The following is a 25,740-nucleotide window of genomic DNA, read 5'->3' as shown; positions in this document are numbered from 1 at the left end:
AGGCTATGGAAGTGCAAGGAGAAAGGCAGCTTCAAAAGACAGGCATACAGGAAAGTGGGAAGAGAGCGAGGGAACCAGAAGGAAGATTAGCCTGCTGCCAGAGGTCAGTGGTACTGCACCTGTGTCTCCGGTATGATGGGTTTCTCCCCTGGCTTGGAGCTGAAGAAGGAGGAGAGAGGGGATGCAATCACAAGAGGGTCAGGCCTGACGAAGCCGCTCAGGTCACAGCCAGGGATTGTGTTTTCTTCTGTCTTAAGCATCAGAGTGTCCATAGCATAAAACTGGCTCCAGGGCAGCCACACGGTGCGCTCCTGGCTCAGGAAGGGGGCACGCTCGAACCGCAGAGTCAGTGATGCACCACCGTTAGCTATCAGGTCAAACCTGGAGAGGTTTGTGAGAAGAGGATGGGAATGAGGTACAGATGGGGAGTGCGCTGGTGGAAGGACTGTTATTAGGACTCATACACTGTCATTGTTTCTCTTCTTTTTATATTACAATAATTAGATAATTGACCGACAAAAATACCTGAAATAAATATTCCTGTATTGTTATATGATAACACAAACAAACTCTTTTGGTCACATCTAGACAGGAAGTCTAGCCACCTGCTTAAGTCTGAAACATTAATATCAATGTTAGATTAGACATTAGTACAGAAGAGATTTTAGTAGATGTTCTTCTTTAAACTGTTCTCACAACTTATGGTTAACAGCTGTGGGTTAATGATCACAATACAAATATATCACATACACACATCTGCTGTATCTTATGGCAAAAGAAGAGAAAACTGCTGTGACCAACAGCCTTTCACATCTGGAAGATAAGAGCACTGATCAACATTAAACAAGGTCAGACAGGGACAACAGTCTGCGCACATTCAAGTCAGTGAAAGTGTTCAAACCAGCTCCTGAAATGTAAAGTCAATTGTGCATTATTAGTTCAGGTGCTTCAGTGTCACACTGGCCACAGCTGGAGTAAAAATGCTGCAAAGGAACAATTAAGCAAACTCTAGAGAAAGAGAAAAGTGCTTAAAGGGAAACCTTAGACAGGAGACACAGACACTGAACATTTAATTTGTGGAATCCAAAGAACCAGTGTGTCAAAATTTAAAATAACATGTTATGGGTGTCAGCCACAGTAAAATCTGATAGAACATGGAGGGGGAAAATTGGACAGAACAGTTAAATTAAAGCAACCAACGGATGCCATAAAACTCCAAGATAACAAGAATTCCTGCAGGATGAAAAGAAAGACATGTCAGGTAAGTTAACCACATGGGCTTGGACAATAGCTGTTAAAGCAAAAGATGGCTATTAAAGAAATCCAAGAGTTGCTTTGACAGCCCTTATTCTTGGTTTTACACATCGGCCTAAATTATTTAGACTGATTAGAGGTAGTTAAGTATGATAGAAATCAATACAATGTAAAAAGTGTAATAAATAAAATACAAGTCCAAGGTCTGGTGTTCTTAAACATTTAACTGATTGCATTGCATTTTTCATATTAGTTTAAGTGTAATGTAAATATTTAATGCTCACTTTTATTAAAATACTGTATCTTCACTTAAGAAATTGCAGTGCTTTAATTCTCAATTCTTAATTCCCTTGTTTAATACATCTACTCTGTTTCTACATGAAATCCACTTCCTTTGCTGTAGCTAATTATTTCTGGCTGCGACAGCCTCGTCTTTTCATCAACTCATTAAAGTCTTTAATCTAATCTAATCTAATCTAATCTAATCTAATCTAATCTAATTTACAGCCTATAGGGTGAGGTAGCTTAAGGTTTTAGCAAGGGATGCTGGGTAGTTTTTGTACATACATTCCGTCCTGCCGTGTCAGTGTGTATCCGTAGTGGGGATAGTTGACAAAAGACACGTTCACCCCCACCAGAGGGGTTCCATCTGTAGTCAACACTTGACCTCGGATTAGAGATGCCAAACTGGAAGAAGACAGAGGAGACAGAGTGAGAGAACGATAGTCAATCTATCAGCTCAATCTTTCCAACCATCAATCATCTGGTTTGATTAATCTCCCCATCTTTCAATCATCCAATTTGCCCATTCATTTATTGCTCTGGTCTTCCACTACTCATTAATTAGAGACAATCAGCAACTCTGCTATCGAGATTAGCTCACGTCAATCACGTAAACAAACCATGACAATGCAGATGGATATATGTGTGTGTGTGTGTGTGTGTGCGTGTGCGTTCGACATTGTGAGCATGTAAGTGGTGGCGTCCTACAGAAATGAATCACACAGAGTAACATTTGAACCTTTCAGGGTATCGTCACCTTGATCAGTTATTTCCCATGAATCAGTACAGACAACCAAAGTTTTCCAAAGCTTTGGGAAGAATCTTGGACTTTAATCTAGTTTTCATTAGGATCTTGGCAAGTTCTGGGTTTTACTGAATCAAGAGAGAGAGAGGCTGTTTTTGAAGCATGCATTTATAGATGCCAAATTTTCAAAAGAGCATCAAAATGGTGGTATCAGTTGGAAAACCTCACACTTGGAGTGTGTGGTTATGTTTAAAAAATATCTTAATTTTGCATTTGATCTCTCTTGGTCTTCTAAGCATTGGTGTGTGGTTTGGTGGTAGTTATCTACGTTGGTGTTTTTAATGATATTGCTGCTTGTATCTGTGTGTAAAGTTTGTATTCATGTATGCTTTTTTTTTATCCTACCTGGAGTTGAATGGATTTTCCCCAGGGATTATATGAGTGCTTTCTCGTCCCACAAGCATCTTGACTCGGTCATAGAAGGAACGGACACGGGCTTGGGATGTAGGGCTTTGCTGGATGACTAACAGAGGGTCCCGTGAGCCTCGGCATAGGGGACTGTTCTGGCAGGGACTCTGGATACAACAGTCTGGGTCCATGCAGTCTGTGAGCCCATCTAAAGTTAAAACACAAAACAAAGCAGAGACTAATGAGGTCTCAGATTCCTTCAATTTTGATCTAATATTTTGATCATCTGTTTTACTTCCACTGGAGAAAGTTGAATTTTGCCGATCACAGCGAGAGCTCTTCTCATGAGACCTAAATTCCATTTCCTTTTTTTTTTTTTTTTTTAATTTATTAGTTGTCCTCATCCATCGACCTTTATTAGTTTCAGTCATTTTTCTCAAGAGTTGTTCTTAAGCAAGTGCTGCATAAATAACAGCTCTAGCCCTCCCAAAACTTTTCCCAATTCACCTCCTTCATTGTCCTTGTTGTCGGCGCAAGAGGTCTCCATGGCAACACTGCAACCAGGGCCTCTCCAGCCCGTCTGGCATTCGCAATGCCAACTCTGCTGTCCCATTGTGCACTGTCCGTTTCCATTACACAGGTTAGGACAGCCGTCTGGGTGGAGAGGAAGGAGGGTGAGGACAGATGGAGGGAGGGAGGGAGCGAGGGAGGGAGATGGGGAGGGGTGAGAGGAAAGAAGCAAAGTGATGTTTGTTTTATCATCAAGTGTACAAAGTGATCACACACACTCTTAAACATACATGCGCACATGGGCACAATGGACTGATGAGTCTCACTTGGTTGAATAACCACATGGTATTACGCCTTAAGCATTGATTGTTTAAGAATCAATTTAATTCAGCAGGTCGATTTTCATGCATACCATCTCTATGTCTCTACACCTTTTTCAGATAACTGTGTGTGTGTGTGTGTGTGGACAGAGGAGGATAGATCACTTACTTGATAGAGCCACACTGGATCATCACTCTCTCGCTCTCTCTGTCTCTCTCTCTTATGATTCAGTGTAGGTAATGGGATTCTGATGGCCTGAGAGTAATGCTTTCTCATGAGAGAATGAGATTATGTTCAGCGGGGTGTGTGAGTATGCATGTGTGTGTGTGTGTGTGTGTGTGTGTGTGTGTGTGTGTGTCTGCATGCTGGCAGTCCATGAACTAATAAACCTTCACTTCAGCTTATGCAAAAAGCCCTACGAGAACGGGAAACCCTGAGGCCAAGTAAATTCTGTAACTAGCATAGCAAGGCCACCCTTAACTCAAGAGTGACTTTAAGGGAAGGAAAAGCAGATGAGCAGAAATCTTCAGTTATGAAGTCAGTACCTTTTTATCAGGTAACTTTTGATTACTTTTTACAAAATGTACTTTCTTAAACTTTACTTTGGCCGTTGGCAAAGCGATCGCACCACAAGGTCAATTTTCGGATGCTTTTGATTACATTATATGATCTTCCTGGGCCATTTTAGATGCAGCCATGAACTCAGCTCTGTAATTAAGCATATCTGTTGGTCAGTCCATCATCCATCAATATCCCAGGAAAAGCTGGACACAATCTCTTCCAATTTGGTAGAAAGGGTCACTTGAATTAGGCCAAAGATCAAGGATGCTGTGACCTAATGTCTTTCCATTTATATAACATGATATCTCAGGAACGTCTTGAGGATACAAATTTAGCACAAACATTCAATTAGACTCAAGGAACTAAACGAACTAATTAGATTCTGGAGGCCAAAGGTCAAAGATCAATATTCTTGTGACCTCACAAACATGTTTGTGGCCCTTTCTTCTGGTAACTGAACTGAATTAACAGAACACCATTAGTAATAGATGGCGGATGCATCTGATTGAACTCACAGTTGTTGTAATGGTATATAGATTCTTTGCTGGGCTTTTTTTAGTGGCTAGAACACCATTTTGGCTCCTGGTCTTATCCTCAGCTGTACTTCACTTAGCTTCTGTGTTGGTTCTCCCATCTCCAAAATGAGGGGCCATACTAATAATGGATTAGATTTCTATAGTGCTTTTCAAGGCATCCAAAGCACTTTACATTATTCATTTGCTCTCACATTCTCACTCTGGTGGTGGTAAACTACATTTGTAGCCACAGCTGCTCTGGGGCAGACTGACGGAAGCATGGCTCACCAATTTGCACCAATCGCCCCCTCCGACCACCACCAAACATTCACACACGTTGTGTGAGTGACAGTGGGTGAAGTGCCTTGCCCAAGGACACAATGGCACATGACTGGGACGGAGCAGGATTCGAACCGCCAACCCTTTTGTTATTGGACAATCCACACTACCTTCTGAGCCATGGCCGCCCCTAACATCAGTCTATAGCAGATAATGATTACGCACTGCCTACAAACACACATCTCCACCTCCAAAATCAATCTCCTTTGCATCAAGAAATCAGATTGGACTTCAAATCCTTTAATTTAATGCAAATGTTGATTTCTAATTTCTTCGTTATTTTTTTGTGGTTTACCTAAATAACACTGTTCCTTGGTAGACATGTTCCAATTCAATATTTTTTAAAGACACTTACAAACAGGCCCAAATGAATTCAGTTTGCATCTGCAAAGCCTGCAGAAGCATAATAATAAAGTTTATCTAGTTTGGCTCGAAGCAGTAGATCTATTCCATTTTTCCATTTTGCATATGCAGCATTTCAAGGTTTTATTGGTGACTTAATGAAAAGTGTAGAAAAATGAAAAATTGTATCTGCTTACGAAGACTATGCGATCCAACTGAAAAAAGCCATAGACTATGGGATTGGATTGTTTTGAACTGGCATTCTAACTCTATTTTCCAAGACAATACTGCTCATCAATCTCCTTTTTAAAATGATGTCCTAAAGTCCTAATCCCTCGACTGTCTTATCATTTCCCATATCACTCTAAATCGCACCTTTCGAGCTTGAACACAAGACTGTTTGCCACATTATAATCAATCAGGGGGAGGAAAAAAAGGCATGATGACACACAATGACAATGTTTTCTCCAGCAGCACAAAGAGCCCAAAACAAACTTGTCACAGTGATTTCCTCTTCAATAAATGAGGGAGCGAGACGCAACACTTTTAAGTCTACCCACGGGAGATGGAGGCAAAGACAGAGTTGACTGATAAAACAATACATGCATGCACGCAAAGGCACTTTCTCACAAACACACACACACACACACACACACAGCAAGACGCACCCTAGAGATATGACCTGACATTTCCCACTCAGTAGTAGTGTGTCGACAAAGTGAGAAGGACAAAATAACCCAGTAAGAGATTATGAATATGAAATGCTTTTTCTTTGAGTCCTGCTCAGTGGATTAATGAACATATTTTCACTCAAGTTACACTGTAGGATTTTGCCCTCTAACAAATCGCAGCATCAATAAAGTCATGTGTTATGAATATAAATAGTGCAATCTAAACCGTGGCAGCAGCTAAATTAACAGGCATTTCACCCCGATTGGCATTTTATCATATGTCTCAACCACCAGGCGATGAAGGAAAGTCAACAAAGGACTTTGAGAAAGACAGCGCGCCAGTTTTTTTTTTTTTTTTTTAACTCCTACAAAGAAAAGGGGGCGGGAGATGGTGTGGTGGTGGCGGCAGAGGGGACAGAGAGGCTTAACCTTGTTTTTCAGCTCAACATGAAGAATCAGTCCACAGGTTTTTTATCTTTAATTATTACTATTTTCTGCATCAGGGGACTGCTCATGATGCCGTATTAACAGTCAGGCTGGAATAGATTGTCCCCAAGTATTGAGCTCAGGCAACAAAGGCAGTTAGCAGTGATTGCCTGTTAAATGGAGTTGCCATTTAAAGCAGCCAAATACTTATGAAGCACCCGGACAGGACAATCCATAGTAAGCATTGATCGGCTTGCCTGGGCAGGCCGGCACGAGGCTCCTCTCTCTTTAATGCCAGGGCCCAGTCAATACCCCCTCATACTAAGTAGAATAAAGTGGGATTTCAGAAACTATTAAGTCCACCCTCCCCACTAATGTAGTTGGACTCTGATGAAATCCCCTTAAAAAGGAGAAGAAATTGCCTTGGGTTATGGGTCAGCACACACACTCTCTTGTGTGCTATGAGAAGCGTGTGTGTGGGTGTCGGGGCATATGACTAGATGGAAAAAGATACTGTGCAAGACTCCGACGCAGTTAAAAAAAAATAGAAAAAAAAAAGAACGTGAGACAGACAAAGATAGAGAGAGTGAGACAGAGAGAATGAGAACAAAGTGCATAAAAGAAACTGAGTCCAGACTTGTACTAGAGCTTGCACAATCGTCCCCATTCCCTGTGTATCAACAGTAGCTCTGTCTGCTCTAAAGGTCATAAAGTAAAGGTCACTGCCATAAATCCAACACCACTGTATATAGATGGCTGATATTACGCTGCACCTTTTTTCCCAGATAAAAAACACTACTCATCTACTGCTAATAAGCTGCCTTAAAACTACATTGATTGCTGTACTGCACATGTACTTTGACCTGTCTCTTTGTCTCCCTTTGTCTCCATCTGTTATGCTTTACTGTACCTTTCCCTCTCTCTTACTTGCTCCCTCTTTAACCCTGTGATTTACCTTTTTTCTGGGCTGGCTCTTCATAAAACAATGAGAGCTATTCCATTAAGCGTAGAGGGTGAGAGGACACTCTCAACGGTGCTCCGGGGACCTGTACTGTCAGGCAATCTGTGCCGCTCTGTGTAACCCGACAGAGGTTCAGCTGCAGGGCTCTCTATTAAGCATTCTTGCCGTGCGTGTGAGACAATTCACCCTGGACCTGCACCCATCTCCGTTTGCAACAATGTCTTAACCTTAACTATGATTCTGTTTATCTCTGTATGATCTGAGTCAGCTGTTTTCTTGTTTATTTCCCTTGGGTTGGAAGTGATGGGTTTGATGAAAAGATATAAGAAGGAATTCTGGAATTAGTACTGTATGCTCACTGAATCACATTCATGCACACACACACACACACACACACACACACACACACACACACACACACACAAAATAAACTTATTAGCCACTCCACCATGTCAGCAACTGTTGCTACAAATACTGAAATGTAAACACACACACACTCAACAGCTCTTCTTATTTTTTGATACCATTTTAAGGCATCGCATCAGTGGCCTATGAAATTCACCAATTACCTCAAAAGTTCTTTAAGGCTTTCATCATTTTCTCCTCATGTGAAGCAGCTGTGTTTACGCAATACATGACTAGAATACCCGAGCCGAGTTATGTGTTTGTGTTATAAAGTACACATCAGTAATACAGAGAAGAGCACGCTCACATGCATGCACATCCACACACTCACAGCACAGCCCCTCAACACTGCTAATACCACACTAGGCTCTACGGTACCCCACAACATCTAGGCTCAATGACAGCTTACCCCTGCTGTAGCACACAGCTGTAAATGGGAGTGCGCTACATGAAGGGAGTTATCATTGAGGCTGGCACCCTAATCTATGGACAGATAGCACCACAGAGTCTACAGAGCCAAGCCAGGCCAAAACCCACAAATGCAGCAGCTAGCTTCTACCACCACAGGCTAAGAAACAAAACACCAGAGTCAGATACGGTACCTGCTTTGTCAACCATGCTCCCATGGTCTGCAGTGGGAGAAAACGTGCAAAAGGTAAGAGATGGGGAGAGTACTTTTTTTTTTTATTTTTTTTTTTTTTTTTTTTTTTTTTTTAATAAATGCAAGCAACATCATGCAGAGCTGAAATGAACAACAGGCAAGCTGAGATAAGCTAACACTGAGTGTCTGGTGCTAGTGAAGTGTGCTTTGCACCAAGCTGAGGCCTGACAACTCTTTCATCTTAGGCTGATGCTGCAGTCAAAGCTGCCCTACTTTCTAATGGGGGAAATGGGGAGATCATAAACTGTTATTCCCCTGTGCATATGTATGTGTTGGTGCGTGTATACGTATATGTGTTGATATATGTGCATGTCTGTGTTCTTCTGTGTGTGCTTGTGGTGACAGGGAAATGAGACTTTGGGTCTCAAAGCACTGTGGGTGAATCAAGGAGAACTGGCACTCATCCATCCAAAGTGACACTTAACATGAGACAGTGATTGACTGACACAAGAATTTACAAACACACACATGCACGCACACACACAAACAATGTGAGAGATATTTTTGATCACAGTGAGGTAAAGAGTTTTACCTTTCATCACATAACTTTGGTGTTTCAAAGACCAAAAAAAAAACCAGAAAGAAAAGAAAAAAACTCCTGGGGTCTGCACTTAAGAGGCGACCTAAAATCGGCTAAACCCTGCTCTTTTGTAATCGTCTCACCCCACTTTTAACAAGTTTGCTCCTCTTCCTTTTATTCGTCTGGCTCCTACATCAGCCCCCCTCTTCAGCTCCCCAAGGTCCTCCCTGTGCCTCAATTTCTCATTTCCATATTCCTCTAACAAAGTGGAAAAGAGCTACCACTTTAGTTTGAGTGAGTGCTGGTGTTTTTGTGCACACCCACGTGTTGACAAGCAGAAAAACATACACACAAACACCCATACCCACTCCTCACACCGACACAGCGGTTCTTACCAATGGTGCAGTGCTCTCCATTCCAGCCCTGGTGACACTGGCACTTCCCGTCCTTGCAGGTTCCATGTTTGATGCAGAGTGGATTACACACACGCTGGTCGCAGCCTGCACCGGTCCAGCCCTCCTCACAGCGACAGGCCCCGCCCATACACACTCCATGGGTCCCACAATCAACGGAGCAAACCTCTGCAGGAAAGCACACAAGAATGTAAGCATGATTTATGTGATGTGTAGACATGGTGATATATTCTGTGGTGTAGTGTTTTCCAGGTCAGAAGATTCATGTATGATGTTGTTCATGCTTTAATTCAATGTCAAGCAGACAGAAATTACACGGTGCTGAAATGCACTTAAAACAGTGGCGATATCCACTGTAGACTTGTAAAATCTTTCATTTCTCAGAACTTACTGAGTAGAATAACTGGATCCTACTGATCCATGTTGACAATCTATCATAAACATAAATTAGCAGTGACATTTCTATTTTTTAAATGTATTTATTTCTGGTTTAATACAACTGTTTATGACATTTCTGTGGTTTTGGAAAACACACATTAAAGGCACTGGCAACAGCAAGAAGAAAATTAAAATGGCCAGTGACTACAAAGCAAAATGAAACAATAAAATACAATTCAATAAACACACATCTCTGTCATACACCTTCAATTAAAATCAGTGAGTCTAGCTGCAAAGACACAGACTGGGTTTATTTCCTGTGTCTTCATTACACTCAGTTTGGAGGCTTAGACGTTTCAGGCGCTGATGGTGCATGTGGTGAGATGTGACAATTGAGCTCATGTGTTAGAGACCCCCGGTGTGCAGGGATTGTAATACGTACAGATGTTTTGATACACTCTTGCTGAGGGATCCTGCCGCGTGGAACAATGCTGTCTTTATTAAAGTTAAGCATTGCTTCTCTCATAACAAATGCTGGAGTTCTGTTGTTTTTTTGTTTTTTTTTTTATCCTGAAATGCGAAGTGTTTTGAGGCTGGTACCGTCTCATGCCTTCACTCTTAGCTTTATTTTACTGAGATAAAGAACTGTACGAATGAGTATTTTATTTTAAGGGGAATTTCAGCATGAACCCAAGAACTTTTACAGGCGGCACTGTAAAATTGCTACACCTCTGAGTGGTGTAGCTTGGAATTAAGGGCCTTGTGCACAGGTGATTCCACATACCCTTTATTTTCCTGTTGTAGCAAAATTCATGTGCTTATGTAGCATCAGAAATATATGGAATTCACTTTTTATTTTTAAGAATCTCTTTGTAAAATTACAGCTGCTTTTCTAAAAATTACTCTTATACTGCATTTTCATGTTACTTAGAAATATGTCATATAAATATCATCATCTGGCCTTGCTCATTTTAGTTTGGAGCACTGTCATGACAACCTGTAGAGCTGTTATAACCATACTTCCACTGCTGGTCCATTGAGAAAAATGATTTTTTTATAGCCTGCACATAAAAAAACTGTTTTAAACTATGCTGTTACTGCTCGGTCAGGTTTGGCACAGATACTACAACATTTGCTGTATTCTATTTCTGACCAACTTCTGTTGTTTGTGTTTTTTTAGGTTTCATCCTAGCACAGTTCGAAAACCAGAACAGTATGAAATAAAATAGTAAACTAATTAGCCATGTATCCTAAGGGACTAAAAAATATGTTGTGACAATGGCCTTATTCAGTGATATTCAGCATCTTTCATACCCTGAAGCAAGTGAAGTACTACCGATGGAGCAGACGTTTATAGCTGTCCTTACCCATAGAACAGTCGGGCCCCATCCAGTTAGGGTCGCAGCTGCACAAGCCAGTGTCTGGTATAAATGCTCCATGGCCGTGGCACTGGTCTGGGCACTGGGCCCTGGGCAGTTCGCAGTGGAGTCCTCCCCATCCTGGCTTACAGTGGCACTCCCCATTCACGCAGATGCCATTGTTGGAGCATGTCGGGTCCAAGCAATCCACTGCATTAAGCCAGACATACACCGATATGAAAACCACAGGGAAGCGAAATGAACACAAACAAGAAGATGTCATATATGAAGAGATGTTATTAGTAGAGAGTCAGGGGACATATTTGTGTTCAAAGAAAAAGATAATGAAATAAAATAAAATATCACAAGATACATTACTAAAGTAATTAAGACACATAGAAATGAATAGCTGCCTCTTTAATAGTCGAGCTCCTCTCTGAATGAGCACGGAGCCTTGCTGACACATTATTCAGTGTGAGCGTGTGTGTATGCATTTGTGTGTACGCACGTATATGCTAATACACGAGGGAGAATCTGACACTGTCAGTCTGCCAGGTTGACAGGCAGCTCTGAGTCTGAGCAGTGAGTGAAAACCAATTTGACAAATTACCTCCTCCCGGCAAAGTGCCCACCCACCCCTCCTCTGGCCTCTCCTCATTGCTCTGTTCACTCTTTTTCTCTTTCTCTCTCTCTCTCTCTCTCTCTCTCATGTCCTCTTTGTCTGACACCTCTCTCACCCCTCCTCCTCCTCAGACATGATTGACCCTGCCGCACCCTTTCACACACACACACACACACACACACACACACACACACACACACACACACATGCACAAATTCACGCAAACACACGTTCGCACATAACCTCAGCCCTCCATTTCTGTTTGCCTGGCAGAAACGGCGGATCACAGTTATCGATTTTCATGTCGCTGGCACTCCAGGTAAATTGTTTGAGGGACTCCTCTGTGATGAATATCAGATTTGAGACCAGAGGAGGAAAAAAAATTGGATGAGAGTAGTAGAAAACGCTGACCTTGTTCACTGGCCCTGTATCTTGACTTCTGCTGTCTGTCACTCTCTTCCTCTCTTCCCTTTGTCTTCCCTTTCCTCTCTTCATCTTCCCCTTTGGCTCTGCTTTTTCTTCCTTTTCATATTCTTTCCTTCTTCATACATATTCACCTCTCACCGCTCTGCCCTGACTCCTCCTTCATCTCCTACCTGTTTTAGTCCTCTCTTTCACTTCCTGTCTTTTTGATGACCTAAGAATGTGCCACTGATCCTTCTTAACAAAGATCAATAGAAGCGATTTCATCCCTTAATAAAATCTCTGATGTGTTTGGCTGCAGTATCATACCTCATCTATACATATATATATGGAGCCAAGTGACACTCACTCACGCTAAGATTATGCTGTGATGAGCTGTCTAGCTGGAGTTTTATGAGGAGTGCATGCTTTTAGATGTGTGTGATGTGCTTGCAAACATTTGTTTCTTTTAAAAATAATCACGTGGACCTCATATACACACGACAGGCTGACAAAAATCACTGATGCACGTTAAATCATCAATCATCACCAGTCCCTACAGCATTAACCCTGTCTCCTCTTACCCTCTGCACAGTTCTGTCCTTTGTAGCCGATAGAACACACACAGTTGCCATCAGTGCATGTGCCGTGGCCGCTGCAAAGTGGGTCGATGCATTGTGTGATGGGCACATCACATTCAGGTCCTTTCCAGCCACTGTAACACACACAGGAGCCCTTGTCGTATTGGCCATTGCCGCTGCACAGTACTGGGCATGCCGCTGGAGAAACAGAATAAAGAGGAATGATTAAACTTTGTGAAAAAAATTTACAGAATTATCAAGGTTTTTTAGAGATTTTCAAAGCCACATTGTCCACCCACTCACACCTGCCCATCCCTGCCACTACTTCACCTTGCAGCAGGGTGAATAGAGTGGTTAAGGTGCTGGAGAGTGGTGATGACATGAAGAGTAATTACAGGCAGAGGTAACTAAACTATTCATCAAAGCTGTCTATCCCAGGTGAGCACAATGCCGGGGAGCCACTAGCTAGGGGAACTGCCATTCATCATCAGTCATCTCATCTCGACTCCACCTAAGGCCACGCGCCATCTTACTGCTCTTAATCCACTCTAGTTTGTGCTGTTCTCACTGAGCTGAAATGAGTCTGCTTGTCTAATTAGACGACAGGAAACAGGCAGCATTTCTGACAGGAGAAACACATCCATAATAAGCTAATACCTTTGGAGCAGTCCATGCCGTGGAATCCTGGGAAGCAGTGGCACACACCAGAATTACACTCTCCGTTACCATGGCAATTGCGCGGGCACTCTTGCACTGAATCTGTGAAGAAGACAAAGTGAGACAGAGGGAGAAAAAAAAGGGGAGGGTGAGAGAGTTTGATGGCAAGCATCAAAGCATTCGATTAAATCATTGGCACTATTCATTCTTAAAGATCCTACAGATTGAGTGAAGGCGCTCCGAGTCTCACAGTCACACAGACATCAAGAGTAAAATTCCTTTTTCACTGCATTCTATATAACGTGCGGAGAAAGAAATATGAATCAATGATTCGTCAATGGAGTATTCATTACCCATTTGCTAGTGTACACTAAGAGGAAAAAAATATTCCTGTGCTTTCACTAACATTCTCAAACCTTTCTGTTGCTTTATCACCTCATTTGCCCTCTGTACTTTCATGGTTTTCCACAGTTGCATCTCCCTCCAATCATTTTGGCTGTTTTCTCTTCACCCACCAAGGTCATTAATACTACATTCAGGTGTATTTTTTGCGTGTAACTGGGCAGATTTTACTCAGCCTCTATCCTGTATGAATACGAGACATCGTTGCTCTATCCACCTTTTAGTGCCACTCAATCCACTTATGAGAGGGAAACAGTTTGGTGGGAAGGAAGAGGGTCGTTGCTTGTTCCAGCTTTCATTCTATCAGAGAATTACTCACCCTATTCAGACCGCTTGGCTTCCACCCTCTTTTTCTCCTCAGCCATTTCCCCCAAACTACAGCCCCCTTGTCTCCCTCTTACCCTAATGCCACCCCTCTCTTTCACTCCCCTCTTCAGCTCCTCCTCCTATCCTTCACTCCACTTCACTGCATTCTGGCTTTGCCCCACCATTATGTCTTTCCTCCGGCTCCCCCTCTCAATACTCACTCTAATTCTGTCCTCGCCGCCTCTGCCTCTCCTTTTCTCCACTCCTACTGCTGAAAGCTCTACCGCCAGATATTGACAGTGAAGGATTCTTTACTCTTCTTGACTCTTTCTATCCATCCCCCTTGTTCTCACACTTGTGCCTCCAACACAATTGAAATTATTTAGGTTGCTGTTTCAGAACCATAAACCATCCAGTTTCCTTGGATTTACGGCATTTTATTTGTATTTATATCTAAACAAAACAAAGCCGTTTGAAAGCAGACTGATTTTTACACTCTTCATACACACATAACCACAAAAATATCACACTTACTGATGATACTGATGAGCTGACGATAGTATAGGTTATATTTTGTGTTTCAATGCACACTTATATTCCTAAGTTCTGCCAAACATAGCCTACATTTTTTCAATCTCACTGACACTGTTTTTACACCAAAAACTAGCACATAACTATATATCTGTATTTTTTAATGTCATAAAGCTGATAAAAATATAGAAATGTTTCCTACTGCCAGCAGATGCCTTTCTTTTGTTAGAAGTGTTTCACATTTGATATAATGAACATGTTGGAAAACTGAACAGTAGATAGCACCAGGGAGCCCAGTGACAATGTCACAGTGGTGATAGTTTTATTTCTTTTACTGCAGTCCCTTTTTCAAATCCAACTGAATGCTTTTCAAGTGTTACTTGACCAGAAGCAGATGGAACTTATGGGTGATGATGCATGTCATACCATCGTGTTGGAAAAAGGGTGAAAAATAGCGGGTACACCTGGATGTCATGTTTCTATCACTGCCACTTAGAGCTTTGAGGTGATATATACTGTAGATGTGATACACAAGTGCATTCAACACGGGAATGAGTGCCCATTTTACCCTATCATACTGCAGACAAAAACAAGATGTTAGTGGCTCTTTTACTCAGTACGAAGGGGTAGAGGAAAACTTTCCTCCTTAACAATGTTGCTGTAGTTTTGTTGCTAGTGGCAATGTTTTGCATATGCTACTTTTGAAACTTTTTGTATGCTCTGAACAGCGGCAGATCTAGAAAATTTGACACAAGATGGCAAGACGTCTGCAGTGGTATGGGAACCTACATATATATGTAAATGGATTCAACAAAGATCCACACAAATACTTATTTTCACTTATTTTTTATGTAATTATCTATATATAAATTAGAGCGCTTCTGGGAGCACAAATTTCCTCAGAGGAAGTGTACTTCCAGAAGCACTTAATTTAAGTGTCAGTAGAAGTGAATGACATATTCTCCCTTTTTCATACCATCTTTATAAGTTTGGTGCTTGTTTCATGCTTGCCTCCCCATGCAGCTCTTTTTTCCTCATCCCCTGCCCAGACAGAGCTATAAGTAGCTGAATCGCTCTTACCCATGATGTTTGTGCTGAAGGAAACGGTCTCCCTCTCCCGACCATCGTTGTAGAAGGCCAAGTGCCAGGCACCAGCATCCAGGTACTGGACGAACACTGCCTCATTGAGGACCACAGTTTGGATGCTCCTCCTCTCCCGTGGAGACTCCACGACGCTCCACTTCTCCTTACCATCCAGGCGCTCCATGTAGTCATACTGCAGTGTGAAGAAGGAGACATTTTTGAATTGAAGCAGAAGTGAGACTATGAAATCTATGATTCAGCCAGAAATGCTGGGGTGGCACTTTCAAGACTTTGAAAAATGACCCATAGATGTATATGCAGGGAGATTAAAAGATAAAGGGAAGTAGGTATAGCTGAAAATTCTCAAGGAAGCATGGACAATTCAACAGAGAGATCTTTGTGGTTTCATTCTCTTGGAAACACAGAGGAAAATATTTTTTACTGGAGCATGGTATAGCTATAACTTCATCGCTTCTCTGAGCGAAAGTCAGGTCAGGCACTGAAACGGTTATCAAGATGCAATTATCCTGTTCTACAAATCAAATCTGCTGTTAATTGAGTAGTTTCTAATTAATAAGAGGCAGTAAAAGTTACATTACTGTGAAATTTAATTAAGTGTAAATCTAAGCCTAAATGAGTTTTTTCAAACAACTCCCACAATGAATCACAAATGAATTTAAAGGTGTCCCATGACATAAGCAAGTATTTTTAATGCATTCTCCATACAAGGGACTAATTAGGATGATCACAAGACACAGATACATACTAATGAATTGTAAATGATAACTATGATTAGCCCCCTACCACAAGAGCGTTAAAGTAGTGATTAAATGACAGCAGCAGCTTTAACATGGTTTCAGATCTTACCTGTGCATGTGAGGGAGGCAGGCCTTTACGAATGTACACTCCAAACAGAGCGTCCTTGCCCAGGGAGATGTTGAACTTCAGGAATTGGGGTTGGCTGAGGTGGAGCAGGGACCTCCAAAATACTCCTGGAGGGACTTCTTGGGTCACCCGCCTTCCGACCTCAATGCTGCCCGTGTCTATGCTGCTGTTGCGGCCTGCCCATGGACCTGGAGCCAGGGGAAAAGAAACTGCATAATTTGTGATTATAAGCATTGATTGTAAGAGTCAATAGTTAATCATCACAGTTTACTGGAAATAGTCTGCTATAAAATTCATGGTCAGTGAATTGTAAAGGACGAGCACCATTAACTCTGCAAACTATTTTCCCACAGTTCAAGTTAAAATGAGTTGGATCATGCAGAATTCAAATACGGTTTGTGTATCAAATCTTGCAACAGTGTGGACTTTGTTGGCTGGACTAAAATGATCCCCGGCTGATAGAACTGGAGGTCAGATTGGCACGTACACACAGCATCCTGCAATCAGGTCAGTCTTCTAACGGCAGAGTGTTGGTATCGGAACGGCAAAAGACTGACTGTGTGTGTATTTGTGTGTAGAATAGTGAAGAAAATAAAAGTAACAATGAGAGGAACAACAGCCGCATCTAGCCTAGACGGCTGGGAAACACAGCACAACAGTCCTCTCATTAATACAGAAAACAGACAGAGAGCAGCAGCCCACACGTACCTATAGTACATGCTGTGTGAGTTACAGAACGAGATCGAGCCAGTGAAAGAAGAATAGATAGAAAACCACACAGGGGCCTTAAAAGAGAAAGGGGGTGGAAGAGGGGTGGGGAGGAGATGGTGTTTTACCTCGCTGCTGACTGAGACGATAAACCTAGCTCGACACAAGTCAGCAGAGTGGTTAAACAGCGCATACTGATAGAACAGCGAGTGCTGCGTCATGAATTATGAAAATATTTTAGTTGGTGTGAGCCAGTTTGGGTGCAAAAAAAATCTATTAGAGTATTTTAGTATGTTACACAGCCCAAACAGAATTTAAAAGGTTTAAAGGATGAGCGTGACCTTCTATATTCTATATTTGTTTTGTTTTAACGAATCCCAATGTGTTGGCCTGTCTTTCAATACTTTCCGACTTTTCCAGCCAGACTGCGGCTCTCTGCCCTAAGCCAGCTTGTTTTGACTGAGAGCATAAATCTCTGCTCTGAAATATATTGATTTGGTTTAGTTGTAATAGCCTCATTTTTGTGGATTATTTTAAGGATTCATGATTTTATGTACATTCGGTGAGCATGTTTTATATGTTGGCAGGACTTGTGGCGTTGACTGCAGTAACAAATTAACCCTTTAACTTCCAATCTTTTCATGGAACTTTAGGCTTGTAGAGGAAGTATATGTATTACACTCCATTTTAAAGGGAGCATGTTCTGGTGTGTGTGCTCAATATGTGGCTGAAATACAACCAGTTGCCAGTGACTGATGAATGTTAAAAGACTGTTTTAAATAGAAAATGCAAATATAATATATTCTATATACAATATTTGAGAAAATACAGAGAAAAGAGGATAATTTCTAAATTCTAGTTTAGTCAACTAAAGTATGTGCATTACTGTGCGTGTGCTGTAGCTCATACCTCTACCTCCAGAGGGCAGCGTGGCCACATCACTGTTGACAGGCAAGCCAGCTCCCAGTCCGTTGTTTAACACAGGGCCGTCGGATGGCTTCAGTTGCCATGTCAAACCCAGCAAGTTGATCGCTGTATGCAAAGGGATGGAGAGACAGGAGAGGAGGGATAGAGGTGAGGTTGAGAGAACACATGACTTGAGAAGTGAACTGTCTACAAGTCAGGGATAACATTTAAAAAAAAAAAAAAAAACTACACCTGAAAGCTCATCAAGTCATTGCAATGGAGGAGGCCAACCCTCTGAGTCTGATCTGTCATTTATGTAGCAACCACCGCACCTTTTATTGAACGTTGCTTTTGTACTGTTTTAGTCTGCATCAATCAAAACGACTGTTAACAAAGAGGCAGGTAACCTACAGCACAAAATTGGAGGCGAAGCTTACAAAACACACAATTAAAAACCATAAAGATCTGTCATCCTTGTGCTTTCTCTGTCTTAAACGTAAACCTCTCAGAACATCCTTTGAACCTGACAGCTTCTACTGTTTTTGTTTTATTTTTTTATTTGGAAGCCTTTACACCATCTCACAGAAAACAGGTGACAGATTGTTCTCTGAAGAGATCGCACTATGACTCTCCTTCCCCCTCTCTTCTTTTGTCCTCTGTTGTGTTGTCTATTGTGTGCTTGCGGTATGAAAACTGCTCCAGTGTGTTCGCTCTTCACTTTGTCAGCTCTTTACTCTCCCCGTGTCGCTTTCCTCCTTATCCTGTTGCCAAGCATCTCCTCCCCCAACAACCAGAGAGAGGAAATAAAATGCAAAAAAAGAAATAAATAAAACCAGAGTGGTAAAAAAAGAGGAAATAACATAGTATTGTACAGGAATGATAAAATAGATTTCTTTTGTGATTGTTTAAATAATTCTCTCCTGTTGCTTCAGTAAAGTCTTCTATGCTTGTATGAATATTTAAAATGTTATAGAAAAAACATAATATATCATTGTGCAGCTTCCAGAATGCACAATGCATGGATGCGTGATTGTGTACAATGCATTATGTAGGTGTTATTTCATGTCTCTAAGCACTGGTCTTAGCTCCACCATGAAAACCTATAACACCTGCATCTGAAGCCTGGGAATCAATTTCTCTCTTGTCAAATTCTATCTCCTCATGCCCTGGGTGTGCACACATAGGGATGGGTATAAAAGTTGCAAGAAAATACACTGCAGCTTTCGGATTTGCTGCCGGGGCAGACTCATTCTCACCCTCGATGTACCATCTCTCTCTCTCTCTTTTCCTTTCTTTGTTTTTTCAATTTTTTTCTTTTCCCTTTCCATCTTTTCTCCCCTCCCTTGCTCCTGGTCAAAGGAAAGCGCTGACACCTCGGCTGCTGCCTTGCCTGTGCTGTCATAGGGAGGGGAGGGTGGTAGTGGGGGAGAGAACAAGTGAAACAGAGTGGGAGGGAGAGAAGCTGACACACTACAGTCCCCCCCCCCCTTGTTCAGTCTCCTTTCTCTTATATCCACCTCTTGCCCTCTGCTCTCTCATCTCTCTGACCTTCATTCCCTTTCTATCTTTTCCTTCAATTCCCCTCTTTTCTTCGTTCTTTTCTTCTTATCTCGTCCTGTCCTTCCTCATAGATAATGCAGACATGCATCCACGCACACATGCAGCCGCACGCACACGCATAGATGGTATCGTGGGGAGCAGTCGATGGAAAGATTACCTATTGAATCAGCTGGAGACAGTAAGCAATAGTGAGTCTATTGTGACGCCGCTCTCAATCTAGGTCATCCCCAAGAACACATCAGACAGCCCTATAGTCAGCTTATTGTGCATGTCTGTTCATTTGTGTGTATGTGTCTGCGAGTTGGGGCTTTCTCTTTTCTGTTTTTTTCCTGCTAGTGGCTGCTGTGACCTGACCAATAGATGGCACTCTTACTCCTTTGCCACAGAGTACAAAAGCCAAACGCAATGCTTTGTCAACAGGTTTCTTTACAGCAAGACACAGAGCAGGACAGAGAGACAAAGAAAGACAGAGACAAAGACAGACGCTCATTATTATTTTTCTTTAACTAGCCCATCCCTCATTTTCACAACACTTGTAATTTTAGCCAAAAGTACTGAAATTGATGTATTTAGCTTTTTGTTGCCATAATTTTAAGCAGTTTCTTTTCGGATCATAATTGTAGTAATTACTGTTTTCAAGCTGCAGTGCAACGCTGTATTAAATGCCATGCCAATAAAGCCTATGAAATGAATTCAACTGACAGACAAAGGAAGAACAAGAAAGACAGTCTGACTTTTTAGGTGTGTTCTTTTTAAATCTGTCTTTTTCCACATTCATGTTCATTTTAACAGACACAGTGAAAAACACACATGCACTGACACGCGAAAAGATCACAGAGAAGCAGGTTTAACAAGCAAATGACTTGGATTAAAAATAGATCAGTTGCTTCATGAGGTTTTTATGTAATCTCGATGCATAATTCAGACAGGCAAAGTGCTTGCCAGTATCATCTGCAGAAGACAGCATCTGAGGCTGCAGCACACATGATCCTGTGACAGAGAAGAAGGAAGGACCGGACTAATGGACAGAGGGATGAGGAAGATGAAAAGAAGAAGGTGGTGGTGGTGGCTAGGCTCGAGGGGGCCAATGGTCAGAAGATCTAGCAGAAACGGCGCACCATTTTCAAACCTCAGCAGTGAAGAAGACGAATAGAGAGGAACAGAGAGAATACTGGAGGACAGCAAGAACAGAGAGAATATTAAAGAACATATAAAACCCCTGAGGAGGAAAAAGGAGCAGGAAAACAGGCTACAGATGATGCTGCAGAGAAGAGAGGAAGAAATGAATAAGGGCCCCTACGGATGAAATGAGGAAAATGGCATTGGGAGGAAGATGGCAAGTAGAGAGGAAAGATTTAAGGGATGAGTGGCCCGTTATTCATTGAATGGTTGGGTACGAAAAGGTGGCTGTGATTCATCCTTGGTTAGTAAGTGGTTCACAACAGAGGCAATCAGACAGAAATGCAATTTTTACGTGTAAGCTGTGTGTGTTTAGAGAAATATTTATATGTTTTAGAGTTAAAGGGTGTAAATGGATTTCTGCATGAGAGGCAAAAGAGATGGAGAAAGGTGACTTTGTGGCAGTGTGCACTGAGTGTCCCCTGACTGGAAAATATTGTATCATCATCATTCTGTTCTCTGGAACATGTTCCAACTCTCTCTTTTTTTTTGCTACGCTCGCTTCCTATGTCTCTCACCCATTCCATTTCAACTCAACCTTATCATTGCCTGTTCATATGGCAGCACTTCCCATTGAACCAATTGCTCTGCTTCTAATTGCACCAAAGGCAGAAAATGGCCTCTTGCGTGTTTAGGTATGTAATCTCTTGCAGTACAAGTAAAATTACACAAAGACCACAGATGCACATATACACAGGCTCATGCATGCACTTTAGGCAACACACTTTTCTTTGCCATCTCCCCTGGCCATCCAGATAAATGCATATTAACTGTTCTAATTCACCACTAAATTAACAACTCTGACCTCAATTAGGGCTGTAATTGTAGCTGAGACCAGCCCCCCGTCCTCGGCCGGCTGCTAATTGGTTTAGGAAGCATTCTGGCTGCCTTTGTACCTTTAGACCCCCTCCCCATTTCCAAGGCAATCATTATATTGAGCTGGTAGCTATTTTGTTGTCCGGAAAAGTATGCACAAAAAGAGCCACCTGAGAAGGCACACCTTGTCTATTTTTTTCCTCCATCACTCGCACCTTTCTCTCTGTCTCTGCGGCACAGGGGTGCAGTGCTAATATATGGAGAGAGTGAGAAAAGAATAGCGCACCGCTTCAGGTTCTCAATATTCAGGCCAGTTCAGTTATTAGAATTTACCACACAATATCCACTTAAGCCTATAGTCTATAAATAAAGCACCCTTTTCTCTCAGATCATTTAGAGTTTCACATAGACAGGATAGATGCTGTGGTTGGCTGTTGCCCTCGGGTGGGTTATATACAATGAGAGGCATTTGTCTGCCTCTGAGTGTCTGTAACTGTGTGTGCATGCTTAAAATTGCATAGTATTAACAACAAGTGCACGCACTGGCATGCACGCGGGCACACACTGCAACCCCCGACGGGACCTCCTCACCCAGCTGATGCAACTGAACTGTAATTGACTGCAACACAAAAGGTTATATGAGTCGCTCACAGCTCCTACCTGCAAAACAGTGTCTAGCAGAGAGAAACGGCAACTCACTCAATCACACAGCAGAAATGGCTTCCTTATTGGCACTGAAATATAGAGGCGGCTCGATGCATATGCAGCTGAGCGTGCACACACACACACACACACACGTGCATGACTGTGTGATGGGCTAAATGAAAAGAGATGTGAATCAGAGTGATGTCCTCTTTTCTGAATCCTAATTTCCTCTTCAGATATCTCTACCCTGACCCCCCCTCCCCACACCTTCATGCCTTCTCTTCTCCACATCAACCCACTCTGCCTCATCTCATCCCATCCTACCTCGGTCCTTTCCCTCTCATCGATCTGTATTAGAAACAGGATATGAGGAACTATGCTATCTTATCACAGATCAGAGAGAGAGAGAGAGAGAGAGAGAGAGAGTGAGAGAGAGAGAGAGAGAGAAGGAGAGTGAGGAAGAATGGCAGAGGAAGAGTACGTTTTGGAGGCCAGATGACAGACTAACTGCAAGAATATGAGAGACGAGGGAGAGAAGAAAGGACAGTGATTCTTCACTTTGCCTTCATCCATCTCCTATTTCGAACACAGGACTAGTTAAGCACCGTGGGCCTAATTGGACTAACGATTGGGTCCAGATAAGACCTGGACTAATGAATAAATGAATGAGGAAATAAATGAGCGACTCCAGCTTATACACAGACAGTATGAATGCAGCTCAGCAATGACTGCATATTCAGAATGTCCTGGGTTCATCAGTAGAGGAAGATTTAAAGACTGAAGTAAAAGTATGAGTGTGAATGGTTCTTCATCTGAATTTGTCAGGCCTGTGGTGAACCTGCAGCACATCCAGGGTGTATCCCACCCTCACCCATAGGTAACAGGGATAGGATCCGGCATCCTCCTTGATCCTCATGCGGACTAAGCAGTTCAGAAAATGAATAAATGGAAGTAAAATTACTAACATGACACTTTGAACATACCCCACTGTGAATTAAAGTTACTTAAGTGAAGGTATGTTAATATTATCAGCAAAATGTAGCTCAACTTTGAAAAGGAAAAGTAGTCATTGTGGAATAAAATGGTCCCTCTCAGTGTTTTAAAATGACATTTTTTACATTTTAATTAATTTCACTACTGTGTTAATGTACATGTTAATTTCATCACTGTAGATATTTAAGGTTAAGCTCAATTTAACTACTTTATAAACTGTTAGGCTGTTAAATCTACAGTGTCATATTCTATAAGATAATCACTGTAGTGTTACTGTCCTGTGAGAGCTCTGTAACTCTAAAGTCAACTTTTCAAAAGCTCAGAAAAACAGGGCTGTTTTTAGCTTGGTGACAATGCATTTTTCAGCAAATCCAAAAAGATTTTAAATTGTTTTTCTACTTGAGAAAGATGAGGATTTCCTCAATATATAACACAACACTTCAACCTTCAGTTTATTCAAAATCAACACATTCAGAGATGCATGTTATTCACTGGACAGGGACAAGTAAAAAGTGCAGTATTTCCTCTGGGATGTAGTAAAGAACAGGTAAAAAAGTCACGTAAATAAAAAAAAAAACACAATTGAAATACAGTTCTTGAAGTTCTACACACACACACCGGTATAAAATGTTCTAAAACATTATTTCCAAAGCACGTACAGAACCTCCAGATACAAAAGCAGAAGGATAAAAAGGATAAACATTTATGTTACCACCATGTTCTGCCTGAGAAATGTGAACCCTGCTTTGTATTACCTGACCCATTTATCCCTCTGGTGCAGATGGTATAGCACCTTGTGCCTGGTCCTAGCCATGCCCTGCCCTTTTCCTGGACTGGCAGCGTGTGGTAAGAACCTAACCTTTATCAGTACGACAGGCCCTGCTGCTATGGACACACGCTCCACGTCTGATCCTGGAGCCCAGGTTCTTGCATTCACCATATGCCCAACTGCGCCTTCACCTCCGCACACATGCTAGCACGCACACACATAATATATATGGGCACACACACCCACATTGGCATGAGCGACACATCCTGACCTCTAGCTGCTCCATCTTGGATCAGCAGAAGGGAAGCCACATGCCGAGTGAGAGGGGACTTTGGGGTCAAGGAGCTCGGTTTGGAAAGCGGCCACTTTGTCAGATCTGCAGGTCCTACACAACTCAAGCAGACACCTTCAAGGGCTTAATAATAATAAAAAAAAAACACTAACAATTTAAGAGTTGATTAATAACACAGGAATTAAAACTTTAACTTTCAACTTTAACACAAGTATTTTTCAAAAACTACACAGCTTTGGGTTGCTCTGTGAAACTTACCTAAGCAATGCAAAGAACACTGAAAGCAGATGTTCAGAAAAGTTTGACAAACCAAAGAGAGCACTAGGTTCCTGTGAGTATTTACTGTGATGATCTTCTCACAGAACGGAACAAAAGCTAGAAAAAAAAAGGCTAAAATCAACTTCAGTTCAGTTTAGTATGGGGACAACTATTTACACACAATTGCATTATGTAAATAAAATACAAAATAAATGTAATTATATCCTGTTATTCTAACTAATGGAATTTAATTTCAGGTTCTAATACAAATGGTTGATTACAAAGGGGCTACACTGGTAAAAAGCTAATGGAATTCATCGTATTGCATGCATCTTTCAGATCTACAGAAGTGGCTTCTTTTGGCATATTTCCCGACTATGCGGGGTCAGCAAAGCTAAAAGGACATATACACGTGCTCCCTTTATTTGGCATTTTGTGCTTGAATTATGAGTGTTGTTTTTATTGATGCTCTTCTTTGAATTCACACCGCTTCTCGTCTGCCAATCAAATCAGTGTGGACTGCTCTAAGCAACCCGAATCTGCCATGCCTGGCTGCAACCAACTGAACTTGCCAAGGCGGGTGGCAATGCTGTTGGACAAGAGTGTGGAACGTGAGCTACATATTTGTAATTTTTTTTTTTTTTTTTTTTTTTGGTTTACTCAAGTTGCACTGAAGATTTTTTAATAAATGTTTTGGCAGTAATTACTTGAGGACTGTTGTGATGTTTACACTTTGATTAAAATTGATGTTTTCAGGAATTTCACTTTTATTGTCCAGTTTATTAGGAAATTAAACAAAGAGTGAAAGTTGCATCACTATAATGAAGTAATACAAAGGTTCATTGCTTATTGCATTTTAACAGGGTAACTAATATTCTGTAACCTAAGATAATGTTCCCAACAGTCTATATTTTATAAAAAGCCATTTATTAATTAACAAACTGAAGTAAATCATTGGTATTGTACTGTTTCAGTGAACAGTGATATGACTGCACTGTGGTGAGGCCCTTCTAACTAGAAGGAATAGGCAGTAAGCGATTGTGATCAGTCTGAAACAGTGAGACGGCAGTGATGG

The 25,740-nt window shown here is 41.7% G+C and overlaps 1 protein-coding gene across 1 annotated transcript in view; it reads right to left on the bottom strand.

Annotated features, from left to right (window-relative positions):
- The window catches only part of tenm2a (teneurin transmembrane protein 2a), a 223,040-nt gene that overhangs the window by 18,537 nt on the left and 178,763 nt on the right, over nucleotides 1-25,740 (bottom strand). The window contains 12 exon segments of the mRNA XM_030144885.1: nucleotides 120-381; nucleotides 1,822-1,941; nucleotides 2,687-2,897; nucleotides 3,197-3,343; nucleotides 8,343-8,369; nucleotides 9,317-9,502; nucleotides 11,080-11,280; nucleotides 12,679-12,873; nucleotides 13,333-13,434; nucleotides 15,652-15,847; nucleotides 16,522-16,727; nucleotides 18,157-18,279. Coding sequence (XP_030000745.1) covers nucleotides 120-381; nucleotides 1,822-1,941; nucleotides 2,687-2,897; nucleotides 3,197-3,343; nucleotides 8,343-8,369; nucleotides 9,317-9,502; nucleotides 11,080-11,280; nucleotides 12,679-12,873; nucleotides 13,333-13,434; nucleotides 15,652-15,847; nucleotides 16,522-16,727; nucleotides 18,157-18,279 — 1,976 coding nt within the window.

Source organism: Sphaeramia orbicularis, chromosome 10, assembly GCF_902148855.1.
Source record: "Sphaeramia orbicularis chromosome 10, fSphaOr1.1, whole genome shotgun sequence".
Lineage (NCBI taxonomy): Eukaryota > Metazoa > Chordata > Actinopteri > Kurtiformes > Apogonidae > Sphaeramia > Sphaeramia orbicularis.
The sequence above is the reverse complement of the archived record's forward strand: the minus strand, read 5'-3'. Positions and strand labels throughout refer to the sequence as shown.